Source organism: Podarcis erhardii, assembly GCF_964252035.2.
Source record: "Podarcis erhardii genome assembly, chromosome: 10".
NCBI classification, from domain to species: Eukaryota; Metazoa; Chordata; class Lepidosauria; order Squamata; family Lacertidae; genus Podarcis; species Podarcis erhardii.
In genome coordinates, this window is record NC_138500.1 from 32,070,598 (window position 1) to 32,095,394 (window position 24,797).

Here is a 24,797-nt window from a genome sequence, read left to right on the forward strand (position 1 = left end):
AATCACTTTCTTTACTCAAGGTATAAGACAAAATATGAACAGAATGGTTCCAAGGAGAGTCAATACTGATTTTTCTTATACTGAACCAAACCTATTTTAATTGAGAGCGTTTATGCTTAGAAATATTACTAGCAGTTTTCTTGCAGGCCACCAGAATCAGTCATTTCAATGAGAAACATCAGTGACTAATGGGGAAGGCTCACTCATGATGATCCAACAACCAATGAAATATCCCCAATTAGGAATATATGTCACGGTCCACACAATATAATAACCTAAATTTCTGAGAAACAGCAAAAATAGTGACATTGCTTTATACCTGGTGCTGGCCTAGAGCTGGAAGAATTGCTCTCCCAAAGGTCATAGGACAATGCAGTAAAAAAGTTAGCGTCAAGATTTTCTGTTACCCCATGAGAGGTGGTCCTCTGACAAACAGTTCCATTTAAGCCATTTAGTGAGTCTAAAGCCCTGAATTTGCAAACAGAAGTTTCAGCTAAACAAAATGCAGAAAAGCTGAGGGAAGACAAACCTCAACGAAAGGGGGATGTAGGAAAACAACAAAGTATTTACACTGGGAAAGGCAGAGTTCACTTTGGAAAAAAGAGAGCTTAAAAACACACAGCCCCCTCAAAAAAACCACGAACACGTTTTTTTTTAAAAAGCACATGGCAGACTTCCTCAAAGCTTTAGGTAGCAGTAGGTGGCCAGACATCCTGGTGTCAAGAGAGGCAGAATGTTTTATCCGTAAGTCCCGTTGTCTTTATCTGCTCTCCATCTCAAGCACTCTGATGGCAGTCCTATAATGTGAGGGAAACAGCTTCCTGTGTATTACAGCTGGTGGAGGGTTTGTAAGAGCAAGTGGCGGGCAAAGGAACAGGAATCCAAAGCATGATTGGGTCTGCAAAGATAAAATGGAAATAGAAGGGATCAATATTAATGAACTTGTACTTGGATCAACAGATATTCTCAAAAGGGACAAAGAGTTCAGTTATGTAGCCCTGGAATCTGCCACAGGCAGCTGCAATCGCTAGGTGCTTTAAAAAATACTCAAGATTTCCCACAATGCAACAGTCAGATACACTTGTACATGTACATGTAGGCCCCATGGCCTAAAACGGGAGGCGGGGACTAACTGGCTGCCCAGATGTTGTTGGACTCCCAGCATCCTATGGTCCATGCAGGATGATGGGAGATGCAGCCCAACAACATCTGGAAGGTCACAGGTTAGCCACCCTTGGCCTATCAGGATTATTCTGGTGTAACTATGGAGTACAGAGCAAAGTATACCGCAGGAAAATGGGGTTGTGGGGCAGAAACAGGATTCAATCTGTAGCAAGAGTGAGGCGTGGAACAAAGAAGTTCTGCACTGACAGAAGTCTATCCAAGACAATTCTCTCTCTCTCTCTCTCTCTCTCTCTCTCTCTCTCTCTCTCTCCCCCTCTCTCTTTCTCTCTCTCTCTCTTTCTCTCTCTCTCTCTCACACACACACACTATCTATCTATCTTCATTTCCCATTGTTTAATATGACTTCAATTCTGCCACAATGTGGTCGACCACTAGGTGGTGCTGCAACAGCATGGGGGTACCGGTAATTGCCAAGAGAAGGACAGTGCAACTATATTGAATATTTGTATTACTGCTCACACTGGGGCATGGTCTGAGACCGTCTGACTGCCAATACCCGCTTGCATGATCTTATGAGGTTCAATGGAAGACAAAAGAGCAACATGGATACAACTGTACTGCTCATATGGGTGAGAACAGAAACTAAAGTCTCTTGGGGTCAGATGAAGCAAACACCAAGCATCAATGAAATTAAAGCCTTGTAGCACTTTGGCAAAATGCCTTGGCTTGCATTTTCATTTTAGAAGGCGTGGAACCCCTTCTATCCATGTGAACATCACAAATCCTATTTAAATCACCACCTAACATTATTGTACCTTCTTGAAAAGACATCAGTTTAGAAACAGAACTGTAGAGTTGAAAGGGACCCTGAGGATCATCTAGTCCAACCCCTCACAATGCAGGAATATGCAGCTGTCCCATATGGGAATGAACCTGCAACCTTGGCATTATCAGCACCACATTCTAACCAACTGAGCTATCCAGGCTGAGTAAAAGGGAATTTTTGAAAGGGTATTTTTAGGAAGGGATGGTAAACAGAAGCTATAGTTAAGGTAGTAGAATTAAGTTCCCCTTTGGCAAAAACAAATCTGCCAGCATCGTCCATGCCATTTACAGTTAAGGAGTAAAATTTGAGCCCTTCAGAACTCCCTGTGGGAGGCTCTGTTAATGAAAAGTTCTCATGTCATTCTGCTCTTTGAAGGCAGACCTCAGGGGGATTATTGAGACCTTATGATAAAATATGTGTTTTGATTAACCACACTATTGTAACAATCGTTAGGACACTTAACATTAAAACATCAGAAGAAGGTTGTACTGTGAATGGCTCTGGAAAAGAGATCCTCTCTCTCAGGTCCCTCAGGCCATTCACATAGGCAACAAATGGAGGGGCATTAATAAATCAACCATAATGAATGAATAATCCCTCTCCAGATGAGTGTGTGATTCCAAGGCTGGATATCTATCACCCTTAAAAAAAACAGCCAACCAACCAAAAAAGGCTTTTCAGCAAAAAAGTAAGCTGTCATTACAGTTTATGGCTGACGTTTAAGCCCTTTGCAATATCATGTGTTGTGCTGAGAGGTTTCTGCTGGATCCAGCAATATGATGTGTCTCTCTTCTCTGGGAGCAACAGCTGTTGCTAATTTTTCTTACTGAGAAAGGCGCAATACTCACTTTGTAACAAAGGCCAAAAGAACTGGCACAAGAGATTTAGGGAAATAATCCTGCTGGACCATGTGGTTCAGAGTCATCAAAGGGCCATAAAGGCTTGGCACAGCCTTGATCTTCTCTTCACTCTGGAAGGTACAAGCAGACACAAATGAGATACAAATGAGTATCTGGGATTGTTCAGAGACCACTAAGAGGCGGCGGATTTTTACAATCAAGGAGTATATTTAAATTGTGTTGAAAATATAAATTTGCTGAGATGGTGCAGTTCAGATACCAGTGTCTCCTGTTTCTCTCCCATCCCTTCGTGGCTGCCTACCCTAGGGCCTTTCAAAGCCCAGACAATTTCTTTTTGGCCTGAGAAATGAAAGCATGTGCCCAGTGTCCCTTCTGGCCTTACAGGAGATCCAGCTGCCATATCATTTCTACCCTTTTTAAAGGGCAGAAAAAGCCCTCAAGTGGATGCATTTGGGATAGATGGGTGAGAAGGTAAAATTTCACACTTAGCTGTTGCTTGAGCACAATAGGTACTTGATCAAGGCCCTGTCTATGCAAGTGTATTATTTGCTTTCCATTCCTACCACATGCCTTCCATTTGCCAAGAGCAGAAATGGGTACTTCCATTTTAGAATACTTGGTATTGAGAACAGATTTCTGTTATCGCTTATCACCAGATATGCATAGAAGCCTTATATAGTCACAGAGAAAGAACATCTTCCACAAGCAGCTATCTTGGTCTTCTAAATCTGATTTTTGGAACAAGGGTGCGGTTTGCTTATACAGACCACACCTCACAGTTGCCACAAATCATTTGTTTCTCTCCTCTCACCTTGAGCAAACCCATGTGAATCAGGAGGCTGGTAATGAAAGCATCAGAATTGAAGGTAGCTGATGAAAAAGCTTCTCTCATCATGGCATCTGAAAAAAGAGAATGGCAGGTTTCAATTTTTCAGGGAAAGAGGCTCTCAAGCTTTAGAGTCCTGAAGGCAGGTGGCCAAAAGAAAGACACTAAGAAGCTGGTGGGTCACAGAACTTAGCTTGTATCTTCATATGGTGGCTAATCTGCAGCTGCATATAGCTCTTCCTATAGCATTTTTGTGTCCCCCACAATATCCCTCACCCCCAAAATTGGTTATTATAAAAAAATAGTTAATTTTTACTGACTGCTCCCATAGGCACCCTGCTGTGATACCAAAAAAGTTTTTATGACCACATCAAGACCCCCAAAACGTGTCTTTTCTTACCAAAACTAATAATTAAAAATTGGTCATGCCCTCTTGAACCCTGTAGTCAATGCAGTTGACCATTGGCCAATGCAGCCCTTCAGCTAAAAAAAGGTTAGCCACCCCGGCCATAGCGACTGAGCCTGATAGCCTGCTCTTTTCCATCATTCTATTGGCCAAAGTTCCCAGGCTCACCTGTTGTTTCATTCACTGCTGATTTTACTGTTGGCTCATCTTTGAACACAGAAGATATCTTCAGAAAAACCGTAACAACTTTCTCTGTGTCAGATGTGTCTGTCTAGAAGAAACGTAATTCCAGAATCAAAAAATGCAGAATCAACGGCAAGGTATTTCTGCTGCTTGAAAGAACAACTAGTCCATGGCCATTATGCCTGGAATTGCAGCCCATGCATGGCACCTACATCCCTAGCTATTTCAACAAGTAGCAAGCGTGGGAAACCCAGCCAGATGGGTGGGGTATAAATATTATTATTATTATTTTCAGGGGGAAGAATACAGATAAGTCTAATTATACTCAAGCATATTTTGTAGCCTTCCTGAAGTTATGTAAGTATCTGTACTCTGAATCCTCTGAAAGACCTAATAAATACCAATCGCAAACTGTAGCTTTGCGAACTCATGAAAAACAGCTGTGACTTACCTGCTGCGCTATTAAGGTGGAGCATTTAGGGCCTAGTCGCAACAGTTTCTCTGGGGATGGAAAAGCAAGAAAAGTGCCAACATCCACAGGAGGGAGAGAAGGAGAAACCACTGGAGTAGAATCCTGGAAGAGAGGGCCCTGAAAATTAGTGCGCCCTAGTAATTCCCCAGAAAATTCACAAGCGCCAGAACTCTAGTGCTGTAGATGAGAAGTGGAGGGAAAGGCAGGTCCCAAAAAAGAGTTGCGGCAACAGGGAAGGTCGTCATAAATAAATGAGTGGAGAAGAGCCTAATGCTATATTACAACACCCTAAATCTGCCCTGCCAAGCCTTTCCATCGAACGTACTAAGGCCACAGCAAAAATATCTTCCTCTCACTGACGTCTCGTGCCTCAGGAAAAATGAGGGTCAAAGAAAACTTTCTCTGTTACAAGCCGCTGCCTCAAGGCAACTGGAACACCTGGACGCAGTGAAACCTACAAGGGCAGCTCCCTCTTTACCACTGCTCAGTTGTGGGGGAGAATTGTGGGAAAGCAAGGAAAACTATGGGGTTTCCCCCACCATCTGCTCTGTTGTTTGGGATGAAGAGGGAGCTGCTTCAGATGTTCCTGAATTATCCCTTCCAATGGACTAAAAAGGGATGGTGCACAGGGAAGAAACAAAGTGAAAGAAAGAGAAAGAGAAAGAGAAAGAGAAAGAGAAAGAGAAAGAGAAAGAGAAAGGGGTAGAGAGCTTTCTCTCTCTCTCTCTCTCTCTCTCTCTCTCTCTCTGTGTGTGTGTGTGTGTGTGTGTGTGTATATATATATACTGTTTGTGCATCTGTCCAAGAGTGTGGGATGGTGCCACTCATTGACAGTCCTAGCCCTCTGAAGGAATGTGGTCCCCGGAGAGTTAGTCCTCAGACTAGAGTCTGACTTAGCATTTCTGCTTTAAATTTAGTAGGCTAACTTTTGTTAGCCCTGTTCACATTAAACCACAATTTAACACTATAGTTTAATGTGAACAAGCAGAATACTGATGCATACTGCTCAAATGTTCCTGCAGTGCTCCTCTCCTGCCATGGCTGAAACAAGCCAGAGTCTGGCTTGATTTATCATCTGAACCCGGGCTTCTGATTAGGCTGGAAGACTGTGATACAGAAGCAACTTTAGAGCAGTCCATTTCAGCATGCTACTTGCTCACATTAAACCACAATTTGTTTTAACCTATGGTTTAATGTGACCTGTAAATCAGGGTTGTAGTGCTTAAAGTTTGTAAAAACAACTCAAAAGTTTTTCCAGTAGCTAAAAATATTTGAATGGAAATACTTGCTTAGCAGCCCAATTTGACTTATATTCACGCGATACATTTTAATTAATTTTATGCAATGCTGCATTCGGAAATGGAAAAATTACAATGAAAAATATGGCAGGAGAAATTTTACAGAACACTTTCCCCCCCATATCACTTCATCCACAGCTGTTTTCCCTCTATGTGAAAGTAACAGGATCTGTTCATACTTACATGTGCCTCCAAGATTTTTTTAGGCGTCAGTGATTCTTGCTCTCCCTGGCCTCTCTCCTGCAACTGAGTTGGCTCTTCTTCTTCCTCCTCTTCCTCTTCCTCCTCCTCTTCCTCCTCCTCCACTTCATCGTCATCATCTTCATCATCGTCGTCATCTTCTCCATCATCATCACTAGGTGGACAAGTGTGAGAGAGAATGTTACGAATACAGCTGCTTCATGTTGTATTCGAGCATTTTATTGCCAGTCAGTTTGTAACAATCAACACTAAATAATCCTAAACGCAAATAAGAGGAAGATCTAGTGGCAAAGATGGAAGGAAGCACACTTGTGGGAGTGGCTATTCTCCCTAGTGGTCCTTTCAAGGAGCAGCAGTTGGATCTCAGGAGTGGATATCATCCATCACTGTATTGTTCTTAATGCTATTTTATGTTCTATTCTATTTTTACACATTTCTGTACACCACCTTGATGTGCTATATGAGTGGGTGGTTTATAAATATTTGTATAAATAATAAATTGTTTCCCCAGAGCCTTCATCAGTGACTGAATTTGATTGTTTTACAGTTCCTATCCCATCCCCTTTTTCTTTTGTTTTGTGAATGTTAGACTGTTACCTTGTGGACAGAGATGCATTTGACATTTAATCTTTGTATAGCTCCTAGAAAACTGGTGGTATAAGACCCAATCATACACAGAGTGGACTCACGGAGATCAATGGATTTGAATTAGTTATGTCAATTGATTTCATTAGTCTACTCTGACTTAGTGGAATACAACCTAAACTTATCATCATATTTTTCTTGCCTCGTTTAGAAAACTGTAGCCACAAAGCAAGTTTTGTATCTTTACACAAGCAAAAACCATGTAAAATGGCTTATAAAATCTTTTTCTTAAAGGAGCTCAGAAAGGCAGAGCACAAACCCCTAAGCCACCAAAAAGAGCAGCAACAAGTGTTACCCGAAAAATATTTTCACACTTGGGAATAGAAGCTATGCATCCTGGCAATGGTTAACTAGCCAATCATGACTAACTAACATAAGGAATGAGCCATTTCCAAAGAGGGTCCATACAATTAAAGTTTTAAGGAACGAAAAACTCAGGCCAACTGATCAAGAGATGGGCATGTCAAGGGCCCCCGAGTCAGATTTATCCCGCTGTAACACTCCTAGAATGGTTGTTATAAAAACAGCAAAACCAATTAGGAGCCCAAGCTTCACTACTGTTGGAGAAATGGCCATTTCACAAGCAGCACTGCTTGCATGCAGCTTCACTAGAGAATCAAGGAACTCTAGCAGCAGATTACCATAGCTTCTTCATATATCTTACCTCAGAGATCCAAGTACTTCTGCCATGTTGAAGCCTTCAAGGATCTCTTGGAGCTGCTCACAGCCCTCCTCTCCAAAACAATTCCCTGTGGCAAGAACAGACATCAGCAAAGACTATAATCCCCACAATGCACCTGCAGCCATCCTGTGACTCTCTCATATGTGTTACTGGGCAGATTTGGCAAAGTAATTTTGCGTAGAAAAGGACAAAACTCTGTGGGTCATGGGAGGAGATTTCAGGAACTGCTCAAGGCTATCTGTTGGGTCTACGGATTTAAGGGAAGACTTTGAAGGTGTCTGAGGAAGAAGTTGGGAAATTGCCAGACTTCATAACTCAGAGAGTGTATGTAAAGGGGTGTATGTTGGTGTTGGCCCCATAAAGACCACTCTGCTAAACAGCTGTTTTCTGTTCTGAGCTTAACTACTTGACTGAGCTTCTTGAGCCACATGCACCCAACAAAAATTCTACAGCTGCCATAAAGGCATTTGTCTAGCAATACAAACTGTTGGGAATGAAACAGTTATTGCTTCAGTATTATCTTTATAAGAACAACTTTAATATTTAAATGCCTAATCATGGGACGTGCTCTGAAGGAAATGCCACTTCAGTTGGGTTTGCTGGGTCTATGTGGAATAGTGTTTAAAAAGCAAGTATATTGTACTTTGGTAGTGAAGTCTCTGACACAAAATGGCTAAATTGTAGTGGTGATATAGAATATTCATGAACGTTATATATGTTAGGATTCTTGCTCCGTATTTGCAGTCATGGGATTGTTGTCTATCACATGATGGTGTATGTTTTCATTCCACAGTGTGGGAAGTGACGGAAACATGATGTTTTGTGTTACTGTGTTCCGTGATGTGGGACTATTGTCCTTTGTTCTCTCTCTTTGCTGTCTGGTGAGAAAGAGGAAGGAGCTAAGTCAGAAGGCTCTGAGTGTATTATATGTAAGTAAAGTACAGTGGTGCCTCGCAAGACGAAATTAATTCGTTCCGCAAGTTTTTTCTTCTTGCGAGTTTTTCGTCTTGCGAAGCACGGTTTCCCATAGGAATGCATTGAAAATCAATCAATGCGTTCCTATGGAAACCACCTTCAGACCAGGTCCGGGGACAATCTGTCCCCCGACCTCTTCTGAAGGCTGGGGGGGGGGGGACAAGGGCTTTTCTTCCCACCGCCAGCCTTCAGAAGGCTGTTCTGAAGGCTGGCGGTGGGAAGAAAAGCCCTTCTCCCCACCTCCCGCCCCGCAAGATCCGGGGACAGGAGGGCTTTGCTGCCGACCGCCAGCATTTTAAAAGCCCCCGGGACAGCAGAGACTTCTCCGCTGTCCCGGGGCGATCTTAAAATGCTGGCAGGCGGCAGCGAACCCTTCGCTGCCGACCCCCAGCATTTTGAAAGCCCCCGGGACAGCGGAGGTCTTCTGAAGGCAGGCGGTGGGCGAAAGTCTTTGCTCCCCCCGCCTGCCTTCAAAAGCCGTCCGGGATAGCGGAGAAACGCGCTGCGCTTCTCCGCTATCCCGGGAAGGCAGGCAGGGGGAGCAAAGACTTTTGCACCCCGCCGGCCTTCAGAAGAGGTCCAGGACCTCTTCTGAAGGCCGGCGGGGGGCAAAAGTCTTTGCTCCCGACGGCCAGCATTTTACAAGCGGTCCGGGATAGCGGGAAAGCGCAGCGCACTTCCCTGCTATCCCGGACCACTTTTAAAATGCTGGCGGTGGGGAGCAAAGCTTTTCGGCCCCCGCCGGCCTTCCTGGACCTCTTCTGAAGGCCGGAGGGGGGCGAAAGGCTTTGCTCCCCACCGCCAGCATTTAAAAGAGGTCCCCGGCGATTTCCCTATGGGCTTTCTTCTTGCGAAGCAAGCCCATAGGGAAATTCGTCTTGCGGAACGACTCAAAAACGGAAAACTCTTTCGTCTTGCGAGTTTTTCGTTTTGCGAGGCGTTCGTCTTGCGAGGCACCACTGTACTGAGTTCTGTTACGTAAACTGCTAACACTCTGCAGGATCCTAAAGCGTGCTAATGTGATGTTCAGGCTGGAGAAAGCTTTTGAAGCTCCTGAATGACCAGCCAGGAGGGAGAGAACATGCCAGTTAGGCATGTGACTCTGCCAGGGTCCTACAAGCGAGTAGGATGATCCTAACAATATATGCTCGGAGAACAATATGTCAAAATGTTTGCTATCCATCTTTTGGGAGAGAAAATCACTTTGGCTAGGACTAAGACCCTGCACAGGCTCTAGGAACTACAGTCACATTGCATGGCCAACTGATATGAGATTCAATTAGTTAGGGAAGCTAAAGGACAGGAATCTCAGAGACACGATTGGAGAAGCAATTGTGGGCAATGGACCGAGAACCTATGTGAAGGTTGGGTTAAACAGAAGGTTGGGGAAGAGAGGGAACTGAGGCATACAGTACTGTATTCACATGCTGACCTGAATGAACCAAGCAATTATCCAGCTACAGATTTCTAGTAAAACATTTTTGACACTGACTTCATAAACCTCATACCATTGAGATCCAGCTTCTGTAGCTCCGACTTGTCCTCAGTAGCCTCAGCAATAATTAGAGCAGCGTCTCGCTTGATTTCACAGAAAGACAAGTTGAGTTCCTAAACAGACAGAAGCTATGGTTTTAGAGGAATATTTTTAAAAATTAGACATATATTTTGCATGTTCAAGCCAGGTATGTCTACAATTCACATTACAAAGTACCAAATCAGGAATCCAAAAAAAGCTTCATTAAAAAGGTAGTGATGAGGTTAGGGGAGAAATGACTGAATTATGAATAACCTTGTTTAAGAGATGGCAAATAGTGCTTGGTTTCCTTTTTAAGAATCACAGAAATAAATCCTAGATGAAGGTTTATGTTGACTCTTTGTAGTTTTAGATTCAGTACACTACCTCTAAGCCAAATTTCATATTAAATGGATGGAAAACACTTACATTTCTCTCAAACAGAATAAATGTCATTCTTCCATCACGCCAAGTGGCTTGTAATATATTCATGCTTAGTGGCTATGTTTTGGCATCAATTCATAATGGTGCCTTTAGCTTTAAGATGGATCTCAGCCATAGGCACAAAAATGAGTAGTCATGTATTTTGTCAATCCCTATTTCGGGGGTTTTGAATTAAACAGTATGGGGAGATGGATTAAAAAAAAAAAAGTATTTCCTATTTGAAATCTCACTTAATCACTCAGATTTCTCCCAAGCAGCTTAACAAAATACAGCCAATACCTTTAACTTATGGAGTCCTTCATTAACAGCTTCAGCAATGGCAACAGCACCCTTGGAACGTACTAAGCAGTCACCAAAGTTGATCACTTCCACTTGTCTGAGTTTCTTGAGGGTCTGAATGGAATAGAGAACATTATTCCACTCACTATTGTACATGACCATGCAAGACCACACAAGACCAACTTAATCCTAAGGAAAGTGTTCCCCCCCCCTACACTTTCTCAATATTTCCTGGCCCAAGTCACTGTTAGAATCAAGAGGGATTAATTTTAAGTGAAAGGAGCTCACCTCTGCCATAGCCACAGCTCCCTTCTCTGTAAAAGTGTTATCGTTCAGGTTGATCACCCTCAGCAAGGGATTGACAGCAAAAGCCTCAGCTAAGGCTGTAATTCCTGGATGGTTGATTCCATTTTGTGGCATGTGAACTTCTTCCAGAGTCCCAATAACCTGAAGGGGCAAAAACAGAATGGAAAGCAAATAAAGTTCATGTCATAGGTGATAATTCTAGGAGAGTGGTGTTCTCAGATCCTTTTCTCTCCATCTTCCACAATTGTTTTGGGGTATTCTGTCTGAACCCTTTGTATACTATTTAGCAATCAAAAGTGATTGGCTAATTTGAATAATGAAAAGCCTAAGCGCATTCCTGATTCTAGAATGTTGAGACGCAGAACTTTCCTTTCTTGTCTCATTGCTTACTCATCGTGCTTGACTTACTTTTTAAAATATTAGTTTTTGTCTCTCTTTCTAATTTAGTTCAACACCTCCTCTTGCCCTTTCTCTTCAGAGTGAAATCATCTCTCTTTCCTCCGCACTTCTTCTCCCAACCATTTTTACTTTGCATGTGGCGAGTTTCTGGTGCTAGCATTGGTCCAACAAAAATTCTGCAGCACAGCCAGAATGCAGGGTGGGTGAACAAGAAGAATTGAGGCCCACCTAAAAGTGGAATGCAGTCCACTAGTAGTCCCTGGCCCACCAACTGAGAAATACTGCAGGTGAGTTGCTGTTGCTTACCAGGAGGGAGGGCCAATGGAGCAGGGAGGTCAATGTGGTGCAAAAGCACCAGCAGGAACCCTAGATTGGCTCTGCCAGTGTGTTTGCTCTGCATCAACCTCCTTTCCACTCTGCCCCTCTTGATAAGCAAGAGCACCCATTTCCTGGCAAGCTAGCACAGTGGTGCCACTCTACCTGGCAAGCCGCTTCTTGCAGCAGTATCAACAGAGGTGACTTAGACTGCCTCAAATGGCCTTTTCTGATGGTGCAACGAACTTGACCACTACTAATACCATTCAATGCAGGAGATAGTAGCATTGTAGCAAAAGGAATTCATTTTTTAAAGGGCACCACAACACACTTTGGAGGAATGTTCATTAACACCAATGGCTAAGAGCATCCCTTCCCATGTAACAAATGTCAGGGCAAACTTCCTGTCTCAAAGTCCTGCTTTTTGTACTTACACTGAATGCCTCAGCAAGAGCAGTTGCACCATCATTTTCCAGGCGGTTCCTGCCAGCCACAAATACTTTCAGCGCCAAAGGCTTTCCTTGAACACTTGATTTCCTGTGACACTCTTTCAAAGCTGCAGCCAAGATCTAAAATAATAATAATACCAGACTGTTTATGCTACTATAATGTCATTTTGGCCTGAAGGATTCCATTCCTATAAGGCACACATTTAAGCTACCACTTCCTATACATACATACATACATACATACATACATACAAACAAACATACATACATAATGTAGGCACTCTGCAGGAAATATTACACACCACTGAAGGCTATTCCCAGCAATAATATCATGAGGGGAATGTAGGTTAGTAAGATGCAATGACTCTGTTGTGTGTCCTCAACTCAGATTTCCATGTGTGTGAGATAAGGACACAGGTCCCCAAATTAGGGTCTTGGCTCCCCCATCCCTCTCAAAAACAAAAAACAAAAAAAACCCTTCTATGGCAGGCAGAAGAACGCTTTAGATATTTTTAAAAATATCCGTCAAACATTAGACTTCTTTTTACTAGAGAAAGAGAAGCCTGCCCAGCCTGTTCAGCTTGTAGAGATTTTAATGCAGACAACAATCTGAAGCAATAAAAAAATTGTTGGCAAACAGAAGCCCTTCCGGAACTGGTTCTACTCAAGAGCTCTAAATCAAAGCTTCTGAATAGTCAGCACTTGTCAGATATAGGGTTTGAAGACAGTGTCAATCAACTGACAAGAAGTGACTTCACACAACCCCACTAGGATCTTTCCTTTGCAGTACCACTTGCATTCAAGATCCACGTTAAGGGGGAAATGTGACATCATAGTGACATCACATGATGGATAGGCAGGAAGCCCCAATAGTGGGGGTTTCAGGTTTCACCCTGCTGTGAAGATTGGATTCCCCACCCAGGAAATGCCCTTACCTTGCCACCACCAATGCCCATGCCACAATTGTTTAGCTTGAGCTCCTGCAGGGTGAAACAGGCAGGGCTTTTCAGAAGTGCCTCAAACCCACGCACTCCATCTGGTCCAAAGGCGTTGTCACTCAGATCCAGCTCTGTAAGCTGGCAGCCAGCAGAAACAATGGCCTCTCCAAGTGCAATCTGAAAGATGAACAAAAGGTAAATTTGACACAATGCCCCTGTCTACTACAGAGGACAGAGATCTGCCCTGCAGCCATTTCTTGCTGTCTCTTTTCACTCATCACCTGCTAGCAGCCTTGAGAGGCTCCTTCTCGTTCATAAAATGGAGAAGTTGCAGGCAGGCAGGCAGCTGTCCTATGTGCCATGCCTGTGCCAAGCAGCTGGGATGAGCAAGTCACACCCATCTACCTGGATGCTGTGTTTCTGTTTCCTCCTGGCCTTTTCTCCAGCAACAGATATGTTGTGACACTGAGCAAAGAGGACTGAGGAAACAGCCACTGATGACACTCTGCCTGCCTTATAATGCCTTAATGTTTTATTAAACTGTTACCATTATAATACAGATTCCATCATTACTCAATTTCTGCCCAACAGAGATCTCTCTTGGCAATTAATCTACGACAACCAATTTCAAAGCTTAAAATTACAACTCTTCTTAACCTTCCTTTTGGTCATTCATTAATCACATCCCTGTCTCTATCTGAAGCAGGGGTGGGGAACTTAAGACCCTCAAAATTCTCCTCAGGCCACACTCTTGACTGGGTCTGCTTTGCAGCCTAAGTGGTTTTGCCTGGAATGAGTGTGTCCTTGAACTCTGACAGTGCCTCTTGGTTGCATGGATAGAGGATAGCAAGGTGTGCATGACTGTGTGCTAAGCCTACCGTACAAAGGTAATTTCTAACTTTAATGCCCAACCCACTTTTGCCTCTGCCTCTACCTACCACTGGCATGTGGCCCTCGGAAAGTTACCCAGAAAGGGTAATAAAGCTTGGGCTGAAAAAGCTTTCCCACCTTTGCCATAAAGTCCCTGTAACAGAAACAGTATATTGCTCCCACTATTGATCATCAAGCTCAGAAAGTCATTCCTATACTTTAGCCTCAGAAAAATATCATGATAAGAAATAATGAAAATGGCATTTGGTAATATTAGCAACCTAGTCTTACACTTACCAGAGCAGGGGGAATTTCAGATCGTAGTCTCCCGGTGAACATATCACTCCAATGACATCTCTAAAATAAGACATATATATATTATATACATGCTTAAAAATAAAAGTACATTGTAATCTACCATTAGCTAAAGTATTTGTACTTACTTACTTGGTGTGCATAGTGGAGAGCTACACAGGCTTTATATCAAATGTTTTGATCAAGAGTAGTTTTTTATAATAACAGGTTTTTGACAGCACATAGCAATAATACATACAGATTAGAAATTTGGTAAACTAATCCTTATCGTTGGTTTTAATTATTAAATGTTTAAAATATTTGTCTTCAACTGTTTTTTTACTGGTAATTGAGGAGATTTCACCCCTCCCATATCCAAGAATCTCCTGACGAGTCTGCTGATTCTCCAGAGAGGAGGAGCAGTGTTCTGCTTTCTACTTATTCAGCCCCAGCACCAAGTCAGTCAGTTAGTGAGTGTGTCGGAGAGAGAGAGAGACTGAGTGTTAGAGATCGTGTGTAGAGATAAGGTTGCTGCTAAGAGCAGCTGCAGACACTCAGTGCAGCATTCATTTATGCTTAGACCTATTTAGCTCTGTATATAGTTTTGTATTATAGTTATAGTTATAGAATAAAAGAAGATATTCTACAGAGCTGCTCTCCGAGTCGTTTATACACTGCCAGACTCTGCTATACTCTGCTGTGCGACGACTATATTGTGGAAGTGAATCCGGTGCTCACAGCTCTAAGCTGTGAGTCCACAGCACTTTGACCTGGTGGTCTCTGGAAGTGCTACCCAGCTCGCCTAGCCCAGTCGGGGTTGAAGTGCATGAGTCCAGTTGGTGACACTGGCTCAAGGGCGATGCTGACAGTAATTTCATTGCTTTATTCCTCTGGGAAACTGCTTTGAGGGTTGTTGTTGCTTGCAATCAAGTGGTATATAAATTTTGTGAAATAAATAAAATCACCATGCTCCAAAGGAGGCATGCAGAGTGGCAATTTGCTCCAATATCCAGTATAATCTTGCACACCAATTTAAAATCTTACCACATACACACATAAGCTTAGTAACTACAGCCGAAGCAGTGCTACTTCAGAGTTCATAAAGAAGGCAAGAAGCAATGTTTTTTTTAAAAAAATAGGGTCTATCTATGCAATCACCACCCCACCCAAAAAATAGTCAGACGGTTGTTTTGTAGTCAGAGGGTTGAGGGCAGGAGAGAGAATGGCTGAAGAATTCATAACTGCTACTGTAAGACCTGGCATATTTCATTTTGTTCCCTGCAAAAATAGTAAACTTTGCTTGAACAATGGTTTCAACCAGTATTTGCTCCACCAATTCAAACTTTTCCTTAAATCATGAGTGGGGAGCCTGTATCCCTCCAAATAATGGCAGAATACAGCTCCCAGCATCCCTGAGCGCTGGCCAGGCTGGCTGGGGATGATAGGAGTTGGGAGTCCAACATCTGGAGACCCACAGGTTCATTTACCAACAGAGTCAATCACAGGAAGCACAGTGGTGAATGCCACTTATAATTCAAAATTGCTAGGACAGTTTCAATTTTTTTCTTATGTTTGTGACTGTCACAGATCTCCCTGGGCCTGTTTTATCTGCTACTCAAGCAGACAATGAATTCAAGTTGCAAGATAATGAGTTTTCCACTGTCCATCATCCACTGAAATGCTCACCTTGAGCTGAGATTTCTTCTCCAGAGCCTTGGCAATGACCTTTGCTGCCTCCACCCCCACAGTGTTGCCTTCGAGGCGTAGTGCTTCCAGGCCGTCGAACTCCTCAATCTCTTTAATCACCTCTTCGGCTGCACAGAATAAGCAGAATATTACTTTTTCCCAAACTGAGATCTAACAGTGCTAACGGTACCAGTTGTGCAATATTTTTTTTTTAAAAAAATACTCTGGAGAAAGGGGTGTGTGTGCAGCCTAGGTATGTACTAAGGGTGGTTGGAGAATCTCTCTTGAACCATTCTCCTTGTTTGGGTCTCTAGAGGAACCACCAGAAAGAATTTGCCTGTGAAGCACAGATACACATTCATCCTGCAATTCAGAATCCAAAATCAAGGAAGGATTGGGTTTCCTGCAAATCTGCCATTTTAGAAAGATTAAGGGGACGGGGACGGGACACACACATATATTTGATCAGGCCAGACTTTTCCAGGATCTAATGCTGGGGAAACATTAAAAGCAGTGCTATTCCTCTCACCATCTTCTGCAGTATTGAGTTTCAGACTCTTGCCTTTGAAGCTCAGCTGCCCTCCGCCCACCTGAGTTTTAGCTAAGGACTCTGCCAGCTTAGAAATGTCTTCTGATGCCATTTTTTTGGATTGTGTCAACCTTTACTGATTACCAGTTGGGAAGGATGCTGAAAAAGAGGAGAGAAAGCATATACCATCAATGGGGTGAAAACGTGCTGTTCAATTATATGTAGAATTTATTGTTTGATAGATAACTACTTTCAAGGCTTAACCCCTTAAGTGCTCATGGAGAAAAGGAAACAGCCAAGAGAAGGGAGCAAAGGGTTAAACCATCACACAACCTCCTGCAAAACAACTATTTCAGTAGACTAATAATCTTTGCCTACCTTATATTATATGCCACGAGAAAAGAGGTCAGAACAGGCTAACACTGGGGTGAAAACTGCCTGCGAGGATAGCAAACAGGCCCTGTCACATGCAGGCAAAAATAAAAGAACAATAATTTACCCAAGTCACCACATGCTAGTTCTAAGAGCTGCGGATTAGGAAACAGCTATTGAAAAGAGGCTACAAAGCATAGTTTGCTAGTGTGTACCGCCATGCTTCTGCGAAGTTCAACATAAATAATGCAGTTTGGTTTAATATTCAGCATCAGCACATTTCAGGAGAGGATTATTTGCATGAGGCTGATGATAAACTGGGGCAAGCATGTCAAACTCAAATTAGTAGAAGGGCAATATTCATCACCTAGCATAACCTAAGCAGCTATATCCATAATTTTTAAAAGTCAGCTCCACACTCATTCACAAAATGTTGATTTTCTGAAGTCCTGTTCCTGATTTCTGCACACCTAGCAAAGCCTGAGCAAGGAAAAGCTCCAATGGGGAAGTTGGGGAAAAGACAAGTTTGAAATCAGGCAATCAGATTCTTCATTATAACGCCTGCCTATGCTTTCTCTCATTAGCAGTATCTGGAGGAGGAAGGAAGCATTTCTCTGACCTCTGGCTGGGTTCAATCCCAGCCACTAACAAGGAACTCTGATATGGCCCAAATATTACATACACAGCTTGACAATTCAACACTATGGATTTTAATGGAAATGAAAAGGGGCCAAAGCTAGATGACACAGATTAGGAGCCATTCCCAAGTTTGCTTCTCCCTACTTAAGGGCACTGGTTTCCTATCACCATTATTTATTTGTCACATTTTTGCACTAAGGTGTCTCAAAGTGACTTACAACAATAAAAACAGTGTCTATGTAGAATGTGGTATGGGCAATGAAGGCTATATTGGAGACACACATCTCATAGTTCAGGACTATCAATGGTAAACACAGTTTACTGTAAGATACAAGCTCCTGCAAATCAGCAAGAACCACAGAAGCTGGGCTCCCAGATTCAACATCCAACTGACACCATGTTACAATGTGTGTTACCTGGACTTACATGTGCACCACCAGCACTCATGTATATTCATATACACACTGCTGAGAGGTTTAGGATCTTTTGCTGGAGTTACGAGGTGTGGTTGTCATGGATGTGTGTTAACCCTTAGTCTTATGCCTACAAGCAGCTCTTACACAAAGAAATAAAAGAAGCTTGGTTTATTATATAACACAGGGGTGACAGAATATATAAAAATGCTGCTTTAGACGGCAAAGTTACAGTCTAAGCAGGTAGCAAATGACAATATGTATACACTTCAACAAAAGAGTAAGATTCCCTAACTATTCTAAAGGCCTACAGAAGCATGGGCATGACAATTTTGCCTTAAACCCACACTAGAAGGGGGGTGGAGAGGAAAGTATACGTGCCCTTAAAGTGAAGCAGACGTGTGCAGGGTCCTAGGGACCGCTGGGTTAAGCGCTGTCCTGTTGGAGCTGTGAGAGCTAACTAACCTTTGCATCTAATGGTTTTTTTAATACCCTTTTTGCCAAGGCATGCCAGCGGAGAAGGGAGGGGGTTGTGAAATGAGTGGTTTCTATAATTTCCATAGTTACTTCTGGAATTTCCTGCATAGTTATCATCTTTGGTCATCCTGTTCCTGTCTGTTTAACAAAAAGGTGAAAGATTTGTGACAGTGAGCAATTACCTGAACCTTTACATCACCTTATCACTGTGTAGATGGATCTCACTGAGGAGCTGAGTATCCTGCACATGACAACTACTGTAAATCTGCCTGTGTTAATCCTTAAAATCAGATGTGTGTGTGAACTCAGGATATTCCTGATTTCAGGATGCTGGAGTAAGGCTTGTGTCAGGTTACCATGCAGTTCATCATAGAGGGTCTCATTTCAATCTTATACTTAGGCCATGATCTACAGAGATAAACCATATCATAAACTCAGAATCACACACACCTCCTTCAAGTACTGTGAAACCCCCAACTACGTAATAAAATCACTGGTTGCTATGTTTCCTGGCAATTTGACCATGTTGGGTAATTTCAAAAGTCCACTTTATCATGTAGCAGGGAGGGAAGTTACCCTAAAATAATTTATTTTATATTAATTTCTAAGCACAGCTGTAGAAATTGGCACCAAAGATGACATGGTCTGCAACAGTTAGAATTGTGCGAGCCACAAAAGCAGAAAATGTGGAATGTGTGGTCTATCGGTCCAAAGTAAGCAAAACAAACCTATTACTGTTCTATATTAATATCACTTTTTTTAGATAGGAAGGAATAGCCTTCTCAGCACCAGAACTCATGTCCACAGCACTGCATCTGTTTGCCACCTTCTAAAATGAAGATTACCTTCATGCTATTTTTAAACAAGAGGTGTCACATTTATCTACAGGCCTAATTATATCTCTTTCTCTTGGAATTAATATTTTGTTAACTACCCCCCCCCCCCCGATTTCAATCCAAATTCTTATTTAAAATGTTGCTTGAACACGCTTTTTCAATTTTAAATTGAGTCAGCATGCCACATAACACACTGAATGCCAATTGTTAAAAGGCTGATCCAGTACACAAATCTTCCTGTATTCTTAAATAATATACTAAGCATCTGTCACAATCAACATTCATTCCTAGGGAAGTCTCTCTATCTCCTTAATCATTTTAGTTGCCCTTTTCTGAACCTTTTCCAAATCTACAATATCCTTTTTGAGGTGAGGCAACCAGAACTGTACACAGTATTCCAAATATGGTTATACCATAGGTTTGTATAATGGTGTTATGATATTGGCAGTTTTATTTTTAATTCCCTTCCCAATTTTTCCTAGCATTGAAATCACCTTTTTCATAGCCACTGCACACCAGGTTGAGATTTTCATTGAGCTATGTACCGGTACTTTCACCCCAGGGCCTTTTTCTTGGTCCCTCAAGAGTTCCACAAGGCTTCATCTTATGACCCATGCTATTCAACTCTGACATAAACCAGTGGGAGAGAAGCTCTAGAGATCTGGACTGTGGTGTTAGCACAACCACTTTGAGGTGGGCTTTTATATTTTCACAATCAAGTGGTGTATAAATTTTATGAAATAAATAAAAATAAACAAACAAATAAGCATGCTAAGGACACCCAATTTTCCTTTCCATTTGATTCTAGAGAGGTTACGGGAGAACTTGAATCACTGCTTGAATTTAAGGAGGGACTGGATGTGGGATAATAAATTCAGATTCAATTCAGATAAGACAGACGTGCTGTTGATCAGGAGACTCAATCCAGGGTTAGGTGTAAAGTCTGTTCTGGACAAGGTTGCACTCTTCATAAAGGAGCAGGTTTGCAATTTGGGAGCTCTTCTAGATCCAACTTTGCTCTTGGAGATCCATTTAGTAGCAGTGGACAGGACTGCTTTGTGCTGCTTCAGCTTGATGCACTAGCTGTACTCTTACCAGGAGAAAACAACTCTCCTCACTGTCATGCCTTTTTCACATCTAGGCAAAGTTAACATAAGGCACTTTATGTCGACCGTCTCTGAAAACTGTTTGAAAACTTCAACTGGTACAAAACGCTGCAGCTAGAGTTTTGGCCACCTCAAAAAGGATAATGTAGGACTGGAAAATACCGTATTTTTCGCTCTATAACACGCACCTGACCATAACACGCACATCGTTTTCAGAGGAGGAAAACAAGGGAAAAAACATTCTGAATGAAACAGTGGATGTATCATTTTTGTGCTTCATGCTGTGGCCACAGACATGTGATCTGATGGTGAATTTGGGCTGACCCAATGCAAAAATCCTGAGAATCCCTGTGCATCCATGGTTTGTAACCACGTTTTTGCACCATTGCAGCCCCAGGCAACAGTGGGTGCGTGATTTTTTGGGGGCAGGCTGTAGCCATGGACATGCTATGTGCTCTGATGGTGAATTTGGGCTGACCCAATGCAAAGATCCTGAGGATCCATGTGGATCCATGGTTTGTAACCACGTTTTTGCACCATTGCAGCCCCAGGCAACAGTGGGTATGTGATTTGGGGGGGGGGCAGGCTGTAGCCATGGACATGCTATGTGATCTGATGGTGAATTTGGGGTGACCCAATGCCAAAATCCTGAGAATTCCTGTGGATCCATGCTTTTTAACCACATTTTTGCACCATTGCAGCCCCAGGCAACAGTGGGTGCGTGATTTTGGGGGGGCAGGCTGTAGCCATGGACATGCTATGTGATCTGATGGTGAATTTGGGGTGACCCAATGCAAGGATCCTGAGAATCCCTGGGGATCCATGCTTTTTAACCACATTTTTGCACCATTGCAGCCCCAGGCAACAGTGGGTGCGTGATTTTGGGGGGGCAGGCTGTAGCCATGGACATGCTATGTGATCTGATGGTGAATTTGGGGTGACCCAATGCAAAGATCCTGAGAATCCCTGTGGATCCATGCTTTGTAACCACATTTTTGCACCATTGCAGCCCCAGGCAACAGTGGGTGCGTGATTTTTTTGGTGCAGGCTGTAGCCATGGACATGCTATGTGATCTGATGGTGAATTTGGGGTGACCCAATGCAAGGATCCTGAGAATCCCTGTGGATCCATGCTTTTAAACCACATTTTTGCACCACTGCAGCCCCAAGCAACAGTGGGTGCCTGATTTTTTTGGTGCAGGCTGTAGCCATGGACATGCTATGTGATCTGATGGTGAATTTGGGGTGACCCAATGCAAAGATCCTGAGGATCCCTGTGGATCCATGCTTTGTAACCACATTTTAAGTGGGGAGCGAAGGAAAAACAAAGAAGGGACATTAGAGGGGTGTGCAGAGAAGCAGCTGGCTAAGAATGCAGGAGAGGGATTTAACGGGAGGGAGGAAAGAAAGGCAAAAGTTTCCCCCCACCCAAGCCAGCCATCTCTCTCTCTCTCTCTCTCTCTCTCTCTCTCTCTCCCCTCCCTCCCTCCCCCTCTCTCGCCCTCCCCCCCTCTCTCCCTCCCCCCCCTCTCTCTCCCTTCCCCCCTCTCTCTCCCTCTCCCCCAGCAGCACCGGAGCTTGCCTGGAGGGGAGGGGCTTTCCCTGCTCTTTGTTCCGTTTCAGCAAACACAGCAACGAAACAGAGGGGGGTGGGCAGTAAGACCCTGAGGCAGAATGCAGGAAAGCAGCCGCTTCCTCTTTTCAGGTTTCGCTTCTCCGTGCAGCGTGCAGCGCCGCGATTTGATTTTTGCATGATTTTTCGGCTCCAGGGACCACACATTCGCTCTATAACACGCACAGACATTTCCCCTTCCTTTTTAGAAGAAAAAATCTGCGTGTTATAGAAGGAAAAATACGGTATTCTGTAATGGGCAACCAAATGGTCAATGGACTGCAGTAACTCCTCTTTAGTTTAGGAGGAAAAGGTGAAAGGGGACATGATGGTATAGATGGGGGGGGGCGTGTCTCTCTAAACCCTAGGGATGAATAAATTGAATGAATTGAGGAAATTCCTGGACTGGCTTACGCAAACCAGCCTGGCCAAGCTAGGGCAATTGGCAGGAGAACTCCTCCCCCCAGGTGTCAACAAAGACAGGGGTCTGATTTGAAGGGTTGTCAAGCTGATGGGGTATGCTTTTGAGTAGAGGTTTCTGGGAGGAATGAGCAGGAAGAGCGGGGGAGAGATCCATCTTGGCCAGGGAGAGAGGAAAGGTTGCCTACAATGCCGTTGGCCATGCTGTAAGATCTGGACTCCCACCATGCAGTCCGAAGGTGCAAATAAACCATTTTTTTAAAAGCACAACAGTCTCTGCCGTGTCTTCTATTCTCCAAAGGGACAAAGACCCTGTGTGTGTCCCTGTGACCCCATGGGCTCTTGCCACCGCTTGGCAGTGAGAGAGGCAGGCACTGGACTTTTGTAACAATATACTGGCATAAAATTATGCATAGCATGGATTTATTTAGTGGGTGGAGTCTGTCGTCCTTTTCTTTAGAACCTAGGATCATCCAAATAAGCTGAATGATGGAAAATTCAGGCCAGGCCAGAGGAAGTACTTCTTCAAACACATCATAGCTAAACTATGGATTCACTTTGTCGTGACTGATGCCAATTTCTTTGACTTTGAAAGGTATTACATAAATACATTGAAGATAAAGTTATCAGTGGCTACTTGTCACAATAGCAATATTCTGTCTCCAGTACTGAAGAAAGTACGCTTGTGAATATGCTAGGGAAAAGGTATGGCAGTGTGTTGTTGCACTTATGTCTCACCTATGGGCTTCTCATCACGCGTTTCCAGTTCAGTTTTGCACTATTTGGGACCATGATACAGTGGTACCTCGGGTTAAGTACTTAATTCATTCCAGAGGTCCGTACTGAGCCTGAAACTGTTCTTAACCTGAAGCACCACTTTAGCTAATGGGGCCTCCTGCTGCTGCCGCACCGCCACTGTATGATTTCTGTTCTCACCCTGAAGCAAAGTTCTTAACCTGAAGCACTATTTCTGGATTAGCAGAGTCTGTAACCTGAAGCGTATGTAACCCAAGGTACCACTGTATTTAAAAAGATCATTCCCTCCCCATCCACTGAGTTACCAACAGAGGCTTGGCTTCACATCTCACCACTATCAGAAGTGTAGTTGGGGAGGGGAGAAAGTTAGCTTTTTGGCAATGGCTCCATGACTATCAAGCTTTCTAACTCATTTTTTTTCTTGTCATACTTTAGCTGGATTTCTCCATTAATGATACAGTATTGCCAGTTCTCTGTTCAGACTGTTGTAGAAGACATGTTTTTTTTAAAAAAAATACATAAAATGTATTTAATTTTTCACTCTTGTTTTGATAAACATTTTACTGACTATCAGTGCTGCTAAAGGCACATTATTACAATCTCTTCAGTTCCAAAACGCTTCAATATTATTATTAACTAGTGGTTTGTTACACAGGTCAAGAGACTGTCAACTTGTTTCCATTAGAATAATCACTTCCCAAACAAAAGTCCTGTTTAAAACCTTTTGTTTTTCTGCCTTGATCACCCTACTCCTGAAGCAAAAGGAAAATGCGTGAAGCTGACGTATTTCCTCATGTTGCAAGCTATTTCAGTCATCGAGCATTGCTCAGCCAATCTGGACACACCGCTCGCCTTCATTGACTCAGTTCCGTCGGCTTCCTCGCTATTCTACGTAAGCAGCCTCCCATGCAGATGCTCACTTTAAAAAAGTAAGTGGAACTGAGAAAAGGTGAGCAAAGAGGTGACTCGAGTCCCTCGCTCCGTCATGCACGGGCTTCGCACAAACGCAACAGCACAACAAAATTACACAACAGGCTCACCCGAGTGGGCCCTAAAACTGCCAACGAGGGCGTGACGTCATACAGGGAAGGGACCGAGAGTTTTGGGCTGGTAAAAAAAGCACTTCTAGTGGGGAGGTTTGAATCCACGTCTCCGCCGGGCGAACCGAGCACGGTGTATGTCCCGTGGGAAGATACGGACACGTGTATCTAGAGGGGCAACGCGCAAGTGCCTCCTCCTTTCCCACCACGCGCCGCGCCTGGCATGGCCGGGGCGGAAAGCGGGGAGGCGGCGCTAACCAACCCACCCGGCGCCCTCTTACTGGCGAGCCTGTCTAATAAACCCAGCCCGCCAACTCCCGCCCCTCCTCGCGCGAGACCACCCGGCGCCCGCTTACCTGCGAAAGCGCCGGGTTCCAGCCTGTCACGTTGCAGCCGCTACCGCAGCCCCAAGCCTACGAAGACGATGGCGTTATGGGAGGCGGAGGATTTGAAAGCCGGCAGTTTTGTTTCCTACGCTGTGATTCGCTCTTCGCCTTCCCGGTCTTCCGCGCCTGCGCAGGAAGGGGCTTTCACGGCCTCCCTCCTCCTCCCCTTTGCCCCCTCCTCCCTCCTAAAGGCGCCCAGGCAATTGTTAGTGCGAGAGC

At 43.6% G+C, this 24,797-nt stretch overlaps 1 protein-coding gene across 2 annotated transcripts; it reads right to left on the reverse strand.

Annotated features, from left to right (window-relative positions):
• Positions 1 to 66: 66 nt before the first annotated feature.
• Positions 67 to 24,762, reverse strand: RANGAP1 (Ran GTPase activating protein 1). Of its 2 annotated transcripts, none has more exons than XM_081877628.1 (16): positions 24,549 to 24,762; positions 16,522 to 16,680; positions 15,993 to 16,120; positions 14,310 to 14,369; positions 13,140 to 13,319; positions 12,190 to 12,324; positions 11,024 to 11,182; positions 10,736 to 10,849; positions 10,008 to 10,107; positions 7,507 to 7,591; positions 6,180 to 6,351; positions 4,678 to 4,800; positions 4,212 to 4,314; positions 3,623 to 3,711; positions 2,800 to 2,921; positions 67 to 898 (listed from the first exon to the last, which is right to left on the reverse strand). In XM_081877628.1, the coding sequence occupies exons 2-16, from the start codon at positions 16,631 to 16,633 to the stop codon at positions 829 to 831; spliced, it is 1,752 nt and encodes a 583-aa protein (XP_081733754.1). In that variant the 5' UTR covers positions 16,634 to 16,680; positions 24,549 to 24,762; the 3' UTR covers positions 67 to 828. The 2 variants fall into 2 exon arrangements, with proteins under 2 accessions (XP_081733754.1, XP_081733755.1); XM_081877629.1 differs by lacking the exon at positions 24,549 to 24,762 and adding an exon at positions 24,193 to 24,454.
• Between the last annotated feature and the right edge of the window lie 35 nt (positions 24,763 to 24,797).